General features: G+C 36.3%; 1 protein-coding gene across 2 annotated transcripts; it reads right to left on the bottom strand.

Annotated features, from left to right (window-relative positions):
* Positions 1–224: 224 nt before the first annotated feature.
* Positions 225–2,838, bottom strand: ZG16 (zymogen granule protein 16). Of its 2 annotated transcripts, XM_074282736.1 has the most exons (4): positions 2,824–2,838; positions 2,537–2,586; positions 2,214–2,346; positions 225–632 (listed from the first exon to the last, which is right to left on the bottom strand). In XM_074282736.1, exons 2-4 carry the CDS (start codon positions 2,583–2,585, stop codon positions 317–319), a joined length of 498 nt encoding a protein of 165 aa, XP_074138837.1. In that variant the 5' UTR covers position 2,586; positions 2,824–2,838; the 3' UTR covers positions 225–316. The 2 variants fall into 2 exon arrangements, with proteins under 2 accessions (XP_074138837.1, XP_074138836.1); XM_074282735.1 differs by lacking the exon at positions 2,824–2,838 and having other exon boundaries at positions 2,537–2,754.
* Positions 2,839–14,096: the final 11,258 nt, after the last annotated feature.

Below are 14,096 nucleotides of genomic sequence, written 5' to 3'. Positions count from 1 at the left end.
TCACCTGAGCCCAACCATAACCCTGTAAAATTAAGAGAGATGTTGTTATCTTCATTTTATTGAAAAGAAAGCTGGCTCAGAGAGATTAAGACTGTTTGAGATACTCCCAAGTGTCCTTTGGCCTGATATCAGAAAGAATTATTGCCCTTTGAGACATATACAAACATAGGTACACTTGCTCTGGGTTAGAGACATACAACAGAAGCACACTTCCACACACTGGCTTTAGCAACATCCTTTTATTTGAAACCATTAGTAGAGGTGGGGCAGGGGAGGGGGAAGCTCTCAGGTGACAGGACTTCTTTGCTGCGGATGTTTAGCAGCTGCTGCATTCACTGGGGTAAACATCCCAGTGTAGGCCAATTGCATTGATGAGGGAGCCAGAGCGGCCACTGAAGAATCTCAGAACGGTGTTGGGGTACAGTGGGGCAGCATTGAAGCTGGTGCCTGTGTCCTTGCCAAAAGGCAGGTAGCGGCCCTTGTCTGTCACAAAGACCAGTTTCCGAACGTAGTACTTATATTTGCCAGACACTTGGATGATTGATTCCCCAGGGTACAGGAAAATCTCCTCCAGGTCACCCTGAGAACCCCCAACATAGTTGCTCCATTCCTTGCCATATCGGACCTGGAGGCTGGAGTTGGGAGAGGAAGGAGAAAAGAAAAAGGGAGGGAAGTATTTAGCATCCTACGAGCAAGAAAAACAGAATAATGTGCTGGCTGGGAGACCGAATATTATTATTATTATTATCATTTTTTTTTCCCTGAGGCTGGGGTTAAGTGACTTGCCCAGGGTCACACAGCTAGGAAGTTTTAAGTGTCTGATACTGGATTTGAACTTGGGTCCTCCTGAATTCAAGGCTGGTGCTCTATCCACTGGGCCACCTAGCTGTCTCCCATGGGAGACCGAATATTATATATTATAAACATGGCAGACATCTATCAAGCACCTACTCTATATAAAACACTGTACCAGATAGAGGGGAGATATATATTTAGATAGAATATTATACCCTTAATAATAATAAGCAAGCATCTAAATAGTGCCTTAAAGTTTGCAAAGTTCTTTACAAATATTAACTTATCCTTGCAGCAATCCTGGGAGAAGGTGCTATTATGTCACATAGTATTTCCTGATCCTAATTCTTTCATCTATCAATCACAGGGAGTGAATGAGGGATGTCATTATTTAATTCACAGAAGTGATAAAAAGTATTGGGTCAAATTAGGAGCCCTGGGTCCACTGATATTATCAGGAGAGAAATCATCAGGTCAAGGTTGAAGGAGAAAGAAATGAATAATCTTGGTTTCTGTTTCCTTGCTAATGAATTTTTGAGGCAGTTCTTTGTTAACTTGGCACTAAAAATAAGGAGAACAAACCAAGGTATGAATCCAGGAGAATACAGAGAAACTCCAAAGACTTTTCAAACCCACTGACTGCTAACTACTTCTTATGATGCATGTGGTCACCAATGATACAACCAGAAGGAATCTCAAAGCATTGTCAGGGTTAATGAAGTTTGGGAGAAGAAATTGAAGGCTCTCAGTGCCGTCAATCAAAGGCAAAAGTTTCAGAAGAGAAGGCCATTCTGGGAAATAAACACCTGGTCCAGCATTTAGCACAGTACCTGGCACACAGTAGGATCTTAACTAATATTTAATTTTCGTTTGGCTGACTGGTTAGGAAGATGTTAGGCAATAAGCTTTGTTTTTTGGACCCTAACCTAAAATATATGAAATGGTGATTTTGGCCAAGGATAGAGAGTATCTAACAAGGACTGGTAAGGTTTTTGCCTGGAAGCTTTCAAATATAATCAAAAGGATTAAAGCTGAAAATAAAGTAGGAAAATAAAACTGCCTACCGGACTTTATAAACTAGCTAGTGTAGAAAATAGTGCCAATGTAGGAAATACAGCAATAGAGATTCCAAAGATTCACAGGAGACAAACCTGGTAGAAGCCAGTGATAGGTATTTACATATAAATGCCTCAAATATTGGCAACAAGCAAAACGAAGGATCCTAAAGCAAGGAATCTGACTATGCCTGAGACTTGGTAGACTGGGACTCATGATTGGAATATGTCCCTGGAAGGAGATGCTTTATTAAAAAACAACACAACAGGAAAGATGAATGAGAGGGGTGGAAGATTAACTGAAGAAATCTAAGAACAAAAGAGGGATGAATAGTGAGGGCCAGCCCCACTAGGGATTCTTACCCAACAATGTAGTATCTGTTGACCCGGATTCGGATGGCAGTGATGGGGCCATCTAACTGATTGCCTGAGTGGGAGAAGCGTTCTCCTCCACCTCCTCCATACTCCCCATTGTAGGAGGATGACCGTGGCTGAACTGGAGACAAAACAATTGATAAAGGGGATAAAAAAAGTGGCAATTCCACCAAGGCTCTGTCACCATCCCTAGGAGTTCTTCCACAGATCTGCCCCCTCTCCAGACCCAAGCTTGAATGTCTATTCCATACACTTCTCAAAAACCAGGTTCCTTCTCTGATATTAGGCATCCTATACTACAGATCACTTACCGGATTCAGCTGAGACACAGAACAGGGCAAGGAGAACCAAAGCCAACATCCTAGGAGTCAAGAAGGAAAGAGTGAACATTAAGATCCAACCACCCTGCTTTCCTAATTTAGTCCTAGGCTTTTTAACCGGCTACCCCAGACCCTGGCACCCCCACCCCCTGGCTCAGAGCCCTTCAAGTCTGCCTTCCTAACTCTGGTATCCTCATTACCCTAACTCATGCCTCTAACAAATCTACAGCGATTACTCATCCTCCTAATTTAGGACCAGGCATCCCCTACCCCCTCACCTGGCAGATCCTGGTATAGTGGGAACTTAGTGAAAAGCCAAGTCCTTTTTATCTCAGGCCCAGACCCTCCCCTATTTCTTATCGTGCGAACTTCACCTCCTGAACAAATACTATAAAGTCATTAGGGTCAGGTGTGGCATAGAGAGGGGGATATCTCTCACTGGTCCCCTCCCAATTTGGGGTTTCTTCCAGGACTGTAGCTGGCTGAACCAGGGTCCCAGATCAAAAAGAGTCAAGATGATGGGGTGGAGTAGTCATGGGCAGCAGAGGGGGAGGTCTAAGAAAGATAGAAGAAGGGGCAGCCTGAACAGCATGATATTGAAAGTATTGGAAAAGGTTACCCTATCCAAAATTTCTCTTATGCTGCTTTTCACAATGCCTGACATTCTACCATTAGTGATTTCTTTCTTTACATTAATCTATAGGCTTTTAAAAGTCTCAGAAGATATTCAGTCTTTCTCACCTCAATGTAAATGAATTGATCTGGGACTCAATACAGCAAGGGAAGAGGTCAAGGCAGACAAAAGAGAAATGAGAGTAGACAGGAGGAGTACTCTGTATCAACTTTATTTCCTTCACTCTTATTTTGTTTACTAGCTTTTGGGACAGACACAGTCCAGTCAAAGAGAGAATGTAGCCTAGATCCCTTCAGAGAAAATGCATTAACCTAGACTTGAGCTGATAAAAACAATTTGAATTTTTATAATCCTGTAATTGTAATCCTGTTGTATTTATAACCTTCCTATGAGGTAGATGGAACAAGTATTAACACCATTTTACAGATAAGGAAACTGAAGCTTTAAAAATTGGATTGTCTTGCCTAAGAACATGCATCAGTATTAGAGTTAGGATTTAATTCCATGTCATCTAATTCCAAATCTAACTCTGTTTCTACTATACCACTGGCCTAAAGGTCTTTGAGTGGGCCTCAGAGGCTTGGGCTAGAATTATTTTCTTCCTCTTCCTGGCCCCTTTTCTCTGTTTACTTCTTTCTCCCGTCTATTTCTACTTTCTGTCTCCTTCACTGTCACTTTTCATTTCTTCATTTTTCCTGCCTTTCTCTTTCCTTTTGTTTTTCTCTCTATAGCTTTTTCCTTACCTCTTCCCTTTTCCTGAGTGTCCATCTTCCTTTCTCTTCCTCTACCTCCCTAATCTCTCTCTTATCTCCTCCATCCCTGCTTCTAGAGACTTATGTAACCTCTCAAATATTCCCTCTTCTTAACCCACCCCACCTCTCTGGGCTTAGTCCATATCTGGGAGAAGAGTTCATCCCACATGTCCAATCCTTTGTCAAGTCTTGTTGTCTCTTCTTTCACATCTCTTATTAAATCCCCTTTCTCTTCCTTCACACAGTCAAAACCCTAGATAGATTCTCATACCCTCTCACCCAGACTCTTGCTATAAGTCTAATGGGTCTCCTTGCCTTGCTCCTGTCCATCCTATGCTCAGCTGCTAAGGTGTTGTGTTGTTTATTTTATTTTTTCTAGAACGTACATCTAGCCCTGTCAAGCTCCCATGGTTCTCTGTGACCTTCGGAATGAAACATAAACCACACTTTTTGGCATTTAAAGCTCTTTATAACTTGGCTGCTTCCTATCTTTCCAGTTTTTCAGTTGACTCATTTCCACATACTCTCTGATCCAAACTGGCCTATTTCCATCGATAAACACAGCACTCCATCTCCTATGCTCCTATGCCCAGGTCCTAGTGCTCTGCTACCTATCTTCTTCCTCTTAGTTTTTCTGGATTCCTTCAAAGTTAAACTCAAATAAAACCTTCTATTTGAGGTCTTTCCTGTTTCTCCAGTCTTGAGTGCTTTTTCCTCCTCAATTACCTTTCATTTATTCAATCTAAATACTAACTAGGTCCCAAAGTTTGAATAATGAAGGAAGAAAATAGCATTTATTAAGTATCTACATATGCTGAGAACTGTGTTAAGTACTTTAAAAATATCATTTCACTTGATCATCACAACAACCCTGGGAAACCGGTACTATTATTATTCCTATTTCGCTAGGGCAGGAGATTGGAAGTTAGAGTCTGGGGGACACCCAATTTGGAAGGCAAGTAGATGTGTGGAAGAGATTCATAAAAGTCTGCAACTGGTAGCATTTTCCTGACTCTAAAACTCTCATACATGTTATACAGTTTAATTATCTATACTCATTGTTCTTTAGGGTAGGTAGTGTGAGAGCTGGTTCCTAGATACTTAAGATAGAACAGTAAGAGCAATTAAGTATAGTCCTGAGAATAGGACCCTGACAAGAAGTACATGGTAATTTGAAACTGTGATGAGATGCAGTGTGATCAGAGTATTCACTAGTTTCCAAATTTTGTGTAGTAACACCTCCTTTTACAAAAATTATTGTGCCCCATTCCTTTCTTACAAAATAATCCTTGCAGATAATTTTCTTAGATCATATTATATTTAATAACATTAATAATTTATTATGTTTTTCTAACTATACAAATACTAAATCTGAATGTACAATACAAATAAAATATTTAATAATATAAATTGTCTCCACATAGTGTTCATAGGAACATAGATTTAGAGATGGAAATGGTCTTTCAAATCAGGGATACTTAGTCTTTATTGTATCATTGGATCCTTTGGTAGGCCTATGAAGCCTATGGGCCCTTTCTCAGAAGAATGTTTTTATATGCATTAAAAAAAAGACAAAGGATTACAAAGGAAACCCAATTTTATTGAAATAAAGTTTTTTTCCCCCACCCAAGTCCATGAATCTACCTACTCACCAGATTAATAATCCTTATTCTTAGCTATCTAATCCTCTCATTTTTCAATTGAGGAACCCAAGGCTCAGAGAGGTTGATTACTTGCCTTAGGTAGTAAGTGGCAGAACATAACTTTAAATCCTGTCTTCTGATTCCAAATCTAGTACTCTTTCTTTAAAAACAATTGATGATGTTTTTTCTTAAACATCACCATAATTTCCCCAGTATTCCTGCCCAAGCCCCTTCTAGAGATCCATTCCACACAATAAATAACATTTTTTTTAAATAAAAAAAGAAAAGGAAAATAATTGATGCTATAAGTAAATGAATAAATCAGATCAATACATTGAAAAACTCTGAAAATATGTGCAACATACACTTTTGCAAGAGAATGATTGGGGGATTTTTTTTCATTATCTCATGATTGTTCTTTGTAATTTGCAACATTTTTTTTTTTCTTTAAGGTAGTTTTTTTCCACTTACATTTTCTACCCATTTTATAAAATTTATAAATTTTCTTGACTGCTTGTTTCATTCTGCCTCAATTTATGTAGATTTTTACATGTTTCTCTATATTCATTGTTTTTATAGTATTATTATATTCATGTCCACAACTTGTTTTGCAATTCTTCAGTTGACAAGCATCTATTTTATTTTCAATTATTTTTTTATCACAAAAAAATGTGACTATAAATGTTTTGGTGCATATAAGGAGTTTCTTTTTAACAATAGCTTTCTTGGACCATGAAACTAGCAATGGAATCTTACAGTAAAAGGGTATGGACATTTTAGTCACTTTATTTACACAATTCAAAATTATTTTTAAACAAGATTGTATTGATTCACAGCTCTATCAATAATATATGGTGAGCTTTTCACCCCACAATTTCTTAGCCATAGACTGTTCCCATCTTTTGTCATCTTTGGCACTTTGCAAGATCTGAGGTGAAATCTCAGGGTCGTTTTGATTTACATTTCTTTTATTATTAAGGATTTGGTACATTCTTGCATGTTTATTAATTTGTGATTTTTCTTTTGAGAACTATTTGTTCATACTCTTTGGTCAGTTGTTTATAGGGAAATAAAAACTAATTTTGTGGTCTTATAGATTATATGTTAATTGTCTACATAGCTTGAATACCATAAACCTTTATCAGAGAAATTTGATTCAAAGATTTTCCCCACTTGACCACTTCCCTTCTTATTTTAAGTGCATTATTTTTGTGTTTGCATAAGTTTTTGATTTCATATAATCAAAATTATCTATTTTATCTTTTTTAATTGTTTCTATCCTTTGTTTAGGAAACATCTAGCCATAGCTGTGAGAGATATATAATCTGTTTTTCTTCTAATTTTTAATTTTTTTTATATTATGATCTTTAATCTTTTTTTAAGTTTTATTTATAAATTTTTTTGACAGTATATATGCATGAGTAATTTTTTTTTTTATAACATTATCCCTTGTATTCATTTTTCCAAATTACCCCCTCCCTCCCTCTACTCCCTCTCTTTGATGACAGGCAATCCCATACATTTTACATGTGTTACAATATAACCTAGATACAATATATGTGTGTAAATACCATTTTCTTGTTGCACATTAAGTATTAGATTCTGAAGGTATAAGTAACCTGGGTAGATAGACAGTAGTGCTAACAATTTACATTCACTTCCCAGTGTTCCTTCTCTGGGTGTAGTTGTTTCTGTCCATCATTGATGATCTTTAATCTTAAAGTAATTGTAAATTAGGTAGTATTACCTTCTTCTTTTTTTTTTTTTTTTGCTATATTGATAGTCATAAGCAATGAATATTTCTAGATACTTAAGTTTCTTTATTTAAAGAGTACTTTGGAATTGAATCTCCGAGTATTTTATGGGGTTTGGTAGGTTGATCCCCAGATATGTATTTTGTGGTAGTAGTTGTTGTTTTGTTTGGGATTTCTCTTTCTATTATTGCTTCTTAGATTTTATTATTATCATCTAGAAATGCTATTGAATTTTGAGGATTTCTTTTGTAGATTGTAAATTTGATGAAGTTACCATCCTAATTAGTATCTTTGTTAATAACCTAAGATTTTCTTGTGCATTGTTATGTCATCAGCAAATAGAGATAGTTTTTCTTTAGTCTCACTTTACCTCTTTTTATATTTGTAATTGTTTTCTCTTGAATATTGTTATTTCACTATTCTATTGCCAGTTTAAAAAAAAAAAACACAAAATATGAGCAGGCCTCTATTTATAAATTTCCATGTTCTGATGTGCTAGATACATAGGACCAGGTGTTGAGGAAAGGTATAGATAAAGAAGGAACAATGACAAAATTGATTTGATGATGATTCCAGAATTGAGGGAGGAAGGGAAGAAGGAAGAGAAAGAATATTTAAGGGAGGACAAGGAGACTGGTGGGGAGAAGATAGCTGGAATATTGGGAATGAAGTGACATAGCTAGGGCTTTTCTTGAAATAGTAGTTTGGGAAAAGTAGTCACCAATCAAGAAGTAGATTCCCAGGAAAAAGTTTTTCTATGGCAGAAAAGCATATGGTAAGCATATGGTTGTGAAATTGAAATGTAAAATTAGAGTAGACTATGAGAATAATAATAGAATATTTGAACTGAAAAATATTTTGGACATCCTTTCATTTTGGAACTCTCATTTCAATAGCAATCATTTATTAAATATCTACTCTGTGCATGGTACTGTGTTTCTAGTAATACAAACTCTAAAACAAAACAGATCCTATACTCAAGGAATTTATGAAGTAAAGATAAGATATTTTAGGGATTTAATGGTCATTTTTAAAAAGAATAATTTTTATTTTGAATTTAACAAACACCAAAATAAATGAGCTTTTCCATATAACAGCAAAACAGAAAAAAGAAGATTGCACACAAAATGGTACCAATTTCTTTTAAAATACATAGCAATTTCAACATGTGACTTTCAAAACTGTCTTGCTGGACTAATTATTTCTGTGATTCTTTCTGTGCTCCATTGTGCATTAAAATAAATGGTCCAATTTTTCTTTGAACTGGAAGCACTGGCTTTTGGCTTTGATGTTTCTGGAAGTGTTTCTTTTGAGGTTTCCTTCAGGAGGTGACCAATGGATTCTTTCTATCTAACCTTTTGCTATTGTTGTTGTTGCTTCACCCTCCTAGTCCTAAAAGATTTGGGTTGTTTTCATTTAAGACGTTTTTTGAAAGAAGGTAGCCAGGATTTTTTAGGTATGATTTTCAGATAGTTGTTGATTCAAAGAACTCTGAGTTCTCTCCTTGAACTGTTTTCTAGGTCAATTGTCCTTTGGTAACATAACTTACATTTTCTTCGCTTCTATTCTACCTTATGTCTGATTTTTGCTTTAATATTTCTCACATGAGAAAGGCATTGCTTTCTGTCAGACCCATTCTAATTTTCAGGGAGTTAAAATCTTAAGTAATGTTGATCATCTGTTCCAAGCTATTAATTCTCTTTGCCATCTTGCCTTCCCAGATATTTCCTTTAACATTATATCTCCTATCTTGTTTAGTTTCTTCCAGATACTCTTGTAGATTTTGTGGTCAGAACATTCTTTCGAGATTCTACTTGGACTTACTTTTTAGTTTTTTAGGTTTTTTTTTTTTTTTTGTGGTTATAACACTCCTAGTTGGATAATTAAATAGAATCAGTCCTTTTGTCTTGGGCAGCACCCAAGTTGATTTGAACTGTTCACACTGCTATGCCTCTGTTGGAGTGATGCATGTCCCTCACAGTGTACACACAAAAGGGCATACACAAACCTTCGTATTACATCTGGATAGAAGCTATAAATTTATTTTCTCTTCTTGGTTCCTCCTTGTCTCTATCTACAGGCTGCTTAGCTTATCTCTTTGAGCCACTCCCTTCCTCTTCCTTTTGGTCCCAGGTCTTTGAGAAAATAAGGACTATTGGTTTTCCAGCTACAATCCCATTGAGTCAAGACAATACTGCTTTTTTTTTGCAGGCCCAAGACACCTCAGAATTTGTTCTTCCCTTCTCATCTGGTAGTTCTTGCTCCTGGGAACCTACCTTCAAAAGTCACTTTGTATAAGTTTCTAGCTGAGGATGACTTCCCCCACATTCTCTTTCCAGCTCCCTTCTGATTAATTAAGTCAGCAGTTTAGTGGATCCTTAGAGAGTTGTAAAGACCTTAGAATTTTAAGAAGGGCCCATGTGTTAGAACCATTGAAGAAAAATTACTAGTACTGAACTCTGCGTTTTAGGCACATATCTGATAGAAACAATTTAGTTTATTTTTTAATATTAAATGAATATACAAACCATTTCTGTTTTGAGGAAAGAGAGGAAGAGAGGTTCAAACTGACTCAGTTCCTAGATGATCTCCAACATAATTATCAACATATCTCCAAGATAATTAGAATTAACATTTATTTATAGGAATCTTGAATAAAAAAAAAAAGATAATGTTAAAATACAGATTGGAGGTTAACATTCCAAAATAACAGTGACTATTAGAGGACCAACTGTTCTCTTGTAATAATCAAAGGGATTTTTTTGTTTCCTTTTATCTCTTAATTCTTTGTTATTAGAGAAGGGAGGGCCATTGCACCAATCATTTCAGGAGCAGGGAAAGTCAATAATCTCAACAAAACCAGAAATATTCTAAGTTTTGAAAGAGAAGTTTCTTCCCTCCTAAATATATATCCCATTTCCCTAGCAAAGACCTTTTGTCCTATAACTTATCCTTCTTCAAATAGGAAAGTTTAGAAAGGTGTTGTTTTTTTTCCAGGATATATTAAGAAAAACTATTTCTTAATATTTGTAACTTTGTTTAAAAGAGAATTTTAAAAATATGCTTTGATAGAGGTTTTCTCTACTTTCTAAAAGAGTTTCAGTTTCCCTTGAGACTCATTCACTTTGTTTCTACATTTAACAGCAATTGCTATCTAAATGGAGTAAACAATTGTTATCTAAATTTCTGATAGTCTAACCACTATACCAATGGACTATATGCAGAAAATTATTAATCTATTAACAAGTACTTATTAAGCTCCTACTATGTGTCAAGTACTGTCTTAGCTTCTGAGAATATAAGTACAAGTAGCCAGGAGTTTCTGGACAGATGGAGATGAGATGCTCCTTTCCTTCAGACCTGGTTTCTTATTTGGTTTTCTACCAGTGCTCTGAGACTATGGGCTTGTTGCAGTGAAAGTAAGGGAGTAGAAAAGGGGAAATGGCATTAACTAGTAGAGGTGGTGGTAGTTGTTTAGTCATTTTTTCTCCCTGATTCTTTGTGACCCCATTTGAGGTTTTCTTGGCAAAACACTGAAGTGGTTTGCCATTTCCTTCTTTTGTTCATTTTACAGATGAGGAAACTGAGACAAGCAAGGTTAAGTGACTTGTTCAGGGTCACCTGCCTGGTGAGTGTCTTAGGATGGATATTAAACTCAGGTTTCTCGACCCTAAGAACAGTGATCTATCCACTGTGCTACCTAGCTGTTTAGGCAATATAAGGTCTACTATCTCTAATACTACCTCGTGAGAGGGGTGAGGGATGGTAGCAGCTCAAAATCCCTTCTAAAATGGCTCACAAATTTTCCTTTTTAATGGTAAAAGAAGGCTCCATCTCTGATGTAATTTAGAGTTATTTAATTTTTTTTTCAACATTCCAAGGCAGTGATTGACTATGTGAAATTGGGGCTCACCCTTTTTTATCTCTGTCTCTTCTTAGAATGAGAAACCTGTTATTTATGAGAATTAGAAAACTATAAAAATTTGCTTCAATTGCGCAGAGTTGACCATTATTACAATTTTGGAAACAGGGACACTTGTTCTCTACAAAATGGGAGATAGGGTAAAATAGTGAAATCTTGTCTCTGACTAGTTTGACCAAGGTTGAGTGGGTCTTGATTTTCCAGGAGAAAAATAATATCTTTTCTTTGAATAGTTACAGCTTTTCCCCTTTTCCTTTCCTATGTATATATGAATGTTGACCTAGATAGCAAAGTGTAGGGAGAGGAAACTTTCATTAGTATTCTAATGTTGAAGAATAATAACTGAGAATAACTACCACTACCATCACAATAATAATAGTAATAATACTAATAATAAGGGAAGATTGATATTTGAAGCTTAAAATTCTAAATGACAAATTCATCTCTTTATGCCTTTTTGACAGGAGTATTGAATTTTGGAGACCAAATATGAACAGCATTGTAATATTTTGCACTTTTATTGGCTCATCTCCATCCTTGAATGTATTGGAAATTTTAGTGTTTCAATTTTTTAGCAAGACAAACATCTGGAAACAAAACAGATAATATTTCTCACAAATATATGTATTATATGTGCATGATTTGTGTGTGTGTGTGTGTGTGTGTGTGTGTGTGTGTGTGTGTGTGTGTAGCATTTAGAAAGCTGGACTGAAAGCCAACCCAGATTTGGGTTCAGTTTCTGTTTCTGACATATGCTATTTATATGATGTTAGATAGGTCACTGGATCACTAAATATTATAGGAAACTTTCTAAACTTTCTTTTGTTGAGAAATTGCCAATCTAAATTGGTAGAGTAACCATAGGTCCGGTCTATGTCCCTTTAGATATTATCATGATTAATCAAATTCATCTGAAATTATTACTTAATGTGTAGTAGTTTGGGATTTTTTTTGTTATTGTTAATATGAATTTTCTCAGACTAATGGATGTTAATTGTACAAATTGCTGCCCCATGAAGGTAAATGACACTTTCTTTTTTTGACATGAAAACCAAGTTGTATTAAAAACAATTGGGAGTCATTTGTCAGGACCTTAGCAATTGATGATGAAAAGTCAGTGTGGACTCTAATTGGCAGCATGTATGAACATGGGTTTTCAGAAGTAAAACTGAAGGAAAAAGGGTAAGAGAAGGATAGATGGAGCAAGCTTAGGATGAGGAGGCTTTGGGAGGTCTCCTTCCCTCCTGCCAAGGTTTGATGTTGCTTGTTGATATTTTCTGTTTCCTCATTCCTGCTGATGCATGGCTTGCAGAGAATGCAGTTGGTGCTCTTGCAGACCCCTGGACAGATCTTCTTCCTCTTACACAGCAGGAAGAGAGGGCTGTTCTGGAAGACTATAAAGATGCCTATGTCCCACAAATAATGGGCAAGGTCTACTCTCCCATCTACTTCATTTCCTCTGGATTAAAGTCACTCTGAGACTATGGGACCCTGGATCAGAAGACCCTGGACTCTCAGCCACCCAGTCATTTGTGTGCCAGAGTGGAGGTGAGATAAGAAGAACCTTGACCTTGAGAGTTGATTATGTGTTCTATGGTTTATGTTGCCTGTGCTTGATATATATTTTTTTAATATTGTGTTTTCCTATCTAATCTAAGTAAAACGTTTGCTTTTCTACAATATGTTATAAAAATATTTTAATGACTTTCTAAGACAAGGAAATTTCCAGTGGGGTGAGGGGGTCAGGCTAATTTACAGGATCCTGAATATGGGCTCTGACTAGAGTCTCAGGGAGTAACTGGTAAAAAAAAGAGCTTGCCCACAGATCCTTAAAGAATTGATTACCTTTATGTGACAGCTTTTTCCTGGATTCAGTTTGAATTTTTTAGATTTTTTTTTTTTTTTTTTGGCAAGACTATTTGATCATTGGGTTAGATTAAAATTGCAAGGGGCATTTATCTATATCAATCTATATCAATATCAACATCTATCTCACTATATATCTGTTTATTTTTCTTCCCTGGGCAGTAATTGATTGTTAAGAATTTTTTTTTTTTTTTTTCTCACTGAAATCCTTTCTGATCAGGTGAGTTGCTGTTTCACTGCATCTCTTTCACTGCATCTCTTTATTCTATGGGCGTGTAAAGAATCAATTTGGATGTAATACTATTTGGTGTGTACAGTTGCTATTTGATATATAACATATGTCTCTGCATTGCTGTATCATAGTAACTGCTATTTTTGTTGAACATTGCTGTATTGTTGTCGAGTATTCTGATTGAGATTGAGCTAAGAATGAAGATTGTGTTTGAGGTCACAGAACTATTGAATTTTAGAGTTGGAAGGGACTCCAGTGGACCTTCAGTACAACCCTTCCCTATCCTGAATGAATCTCCACTATGGTTTCCCCTTTCCAATGGGCAGAACCCACTCACCACCTACTGAGGTCACCTTTGCCCCTTTGGATCTGAGGGTCTTTTGGAGAATGTTAATTGTTATGACATTTTCCCTTCCACTAAATCCGTCTCTCCCACTTCTATCTCATTTCTCCTGGATCTGCCCTCAGGAGTTCAATAAAAAAAGTCTGATCTCTCCACTAAATGATAGACTTGTAAATCCAGAAACACAGCAATCATACCCGTGATGAGATTTCTCTTTTTCAGCCCCTTCAACTGACCACTGCATTACAGACCTTGGGCCTTTCACCAATTGGCTGATCTGCTTCAAACATTCAACAATTTTATCAATTTCCTTTCTAAAAGATTATCCCTAAAATTTCAGTTATGGTCCTATCAAGGCAGAATATAGATGAATTATCACTCCTTTATTTCTGGAAGCCATGCCTT

Source organism: Sminthopsis crassicaudata, chromosome 1 (genome assembly GCF_048593235.1).
Source record: "Sminthopsis crassicaudata isolate SCR6 chromosome 1, ASM4859323v1, whole genome shotgun sequence".
NCBI classification, from domain to species: domain Eukaryota; kingdom Metazoa; phylum Chordata; class Mammalia; order Dasyuromorphia; family Dasyuridae; genus Sminthopsis; species Sminthopsis crassicaudata.
The sequence above is the reverse complement of the archived record's forward strand: the minus strand, read 5'-3'. Positions and strand labels throughout refer to the sequence as shown.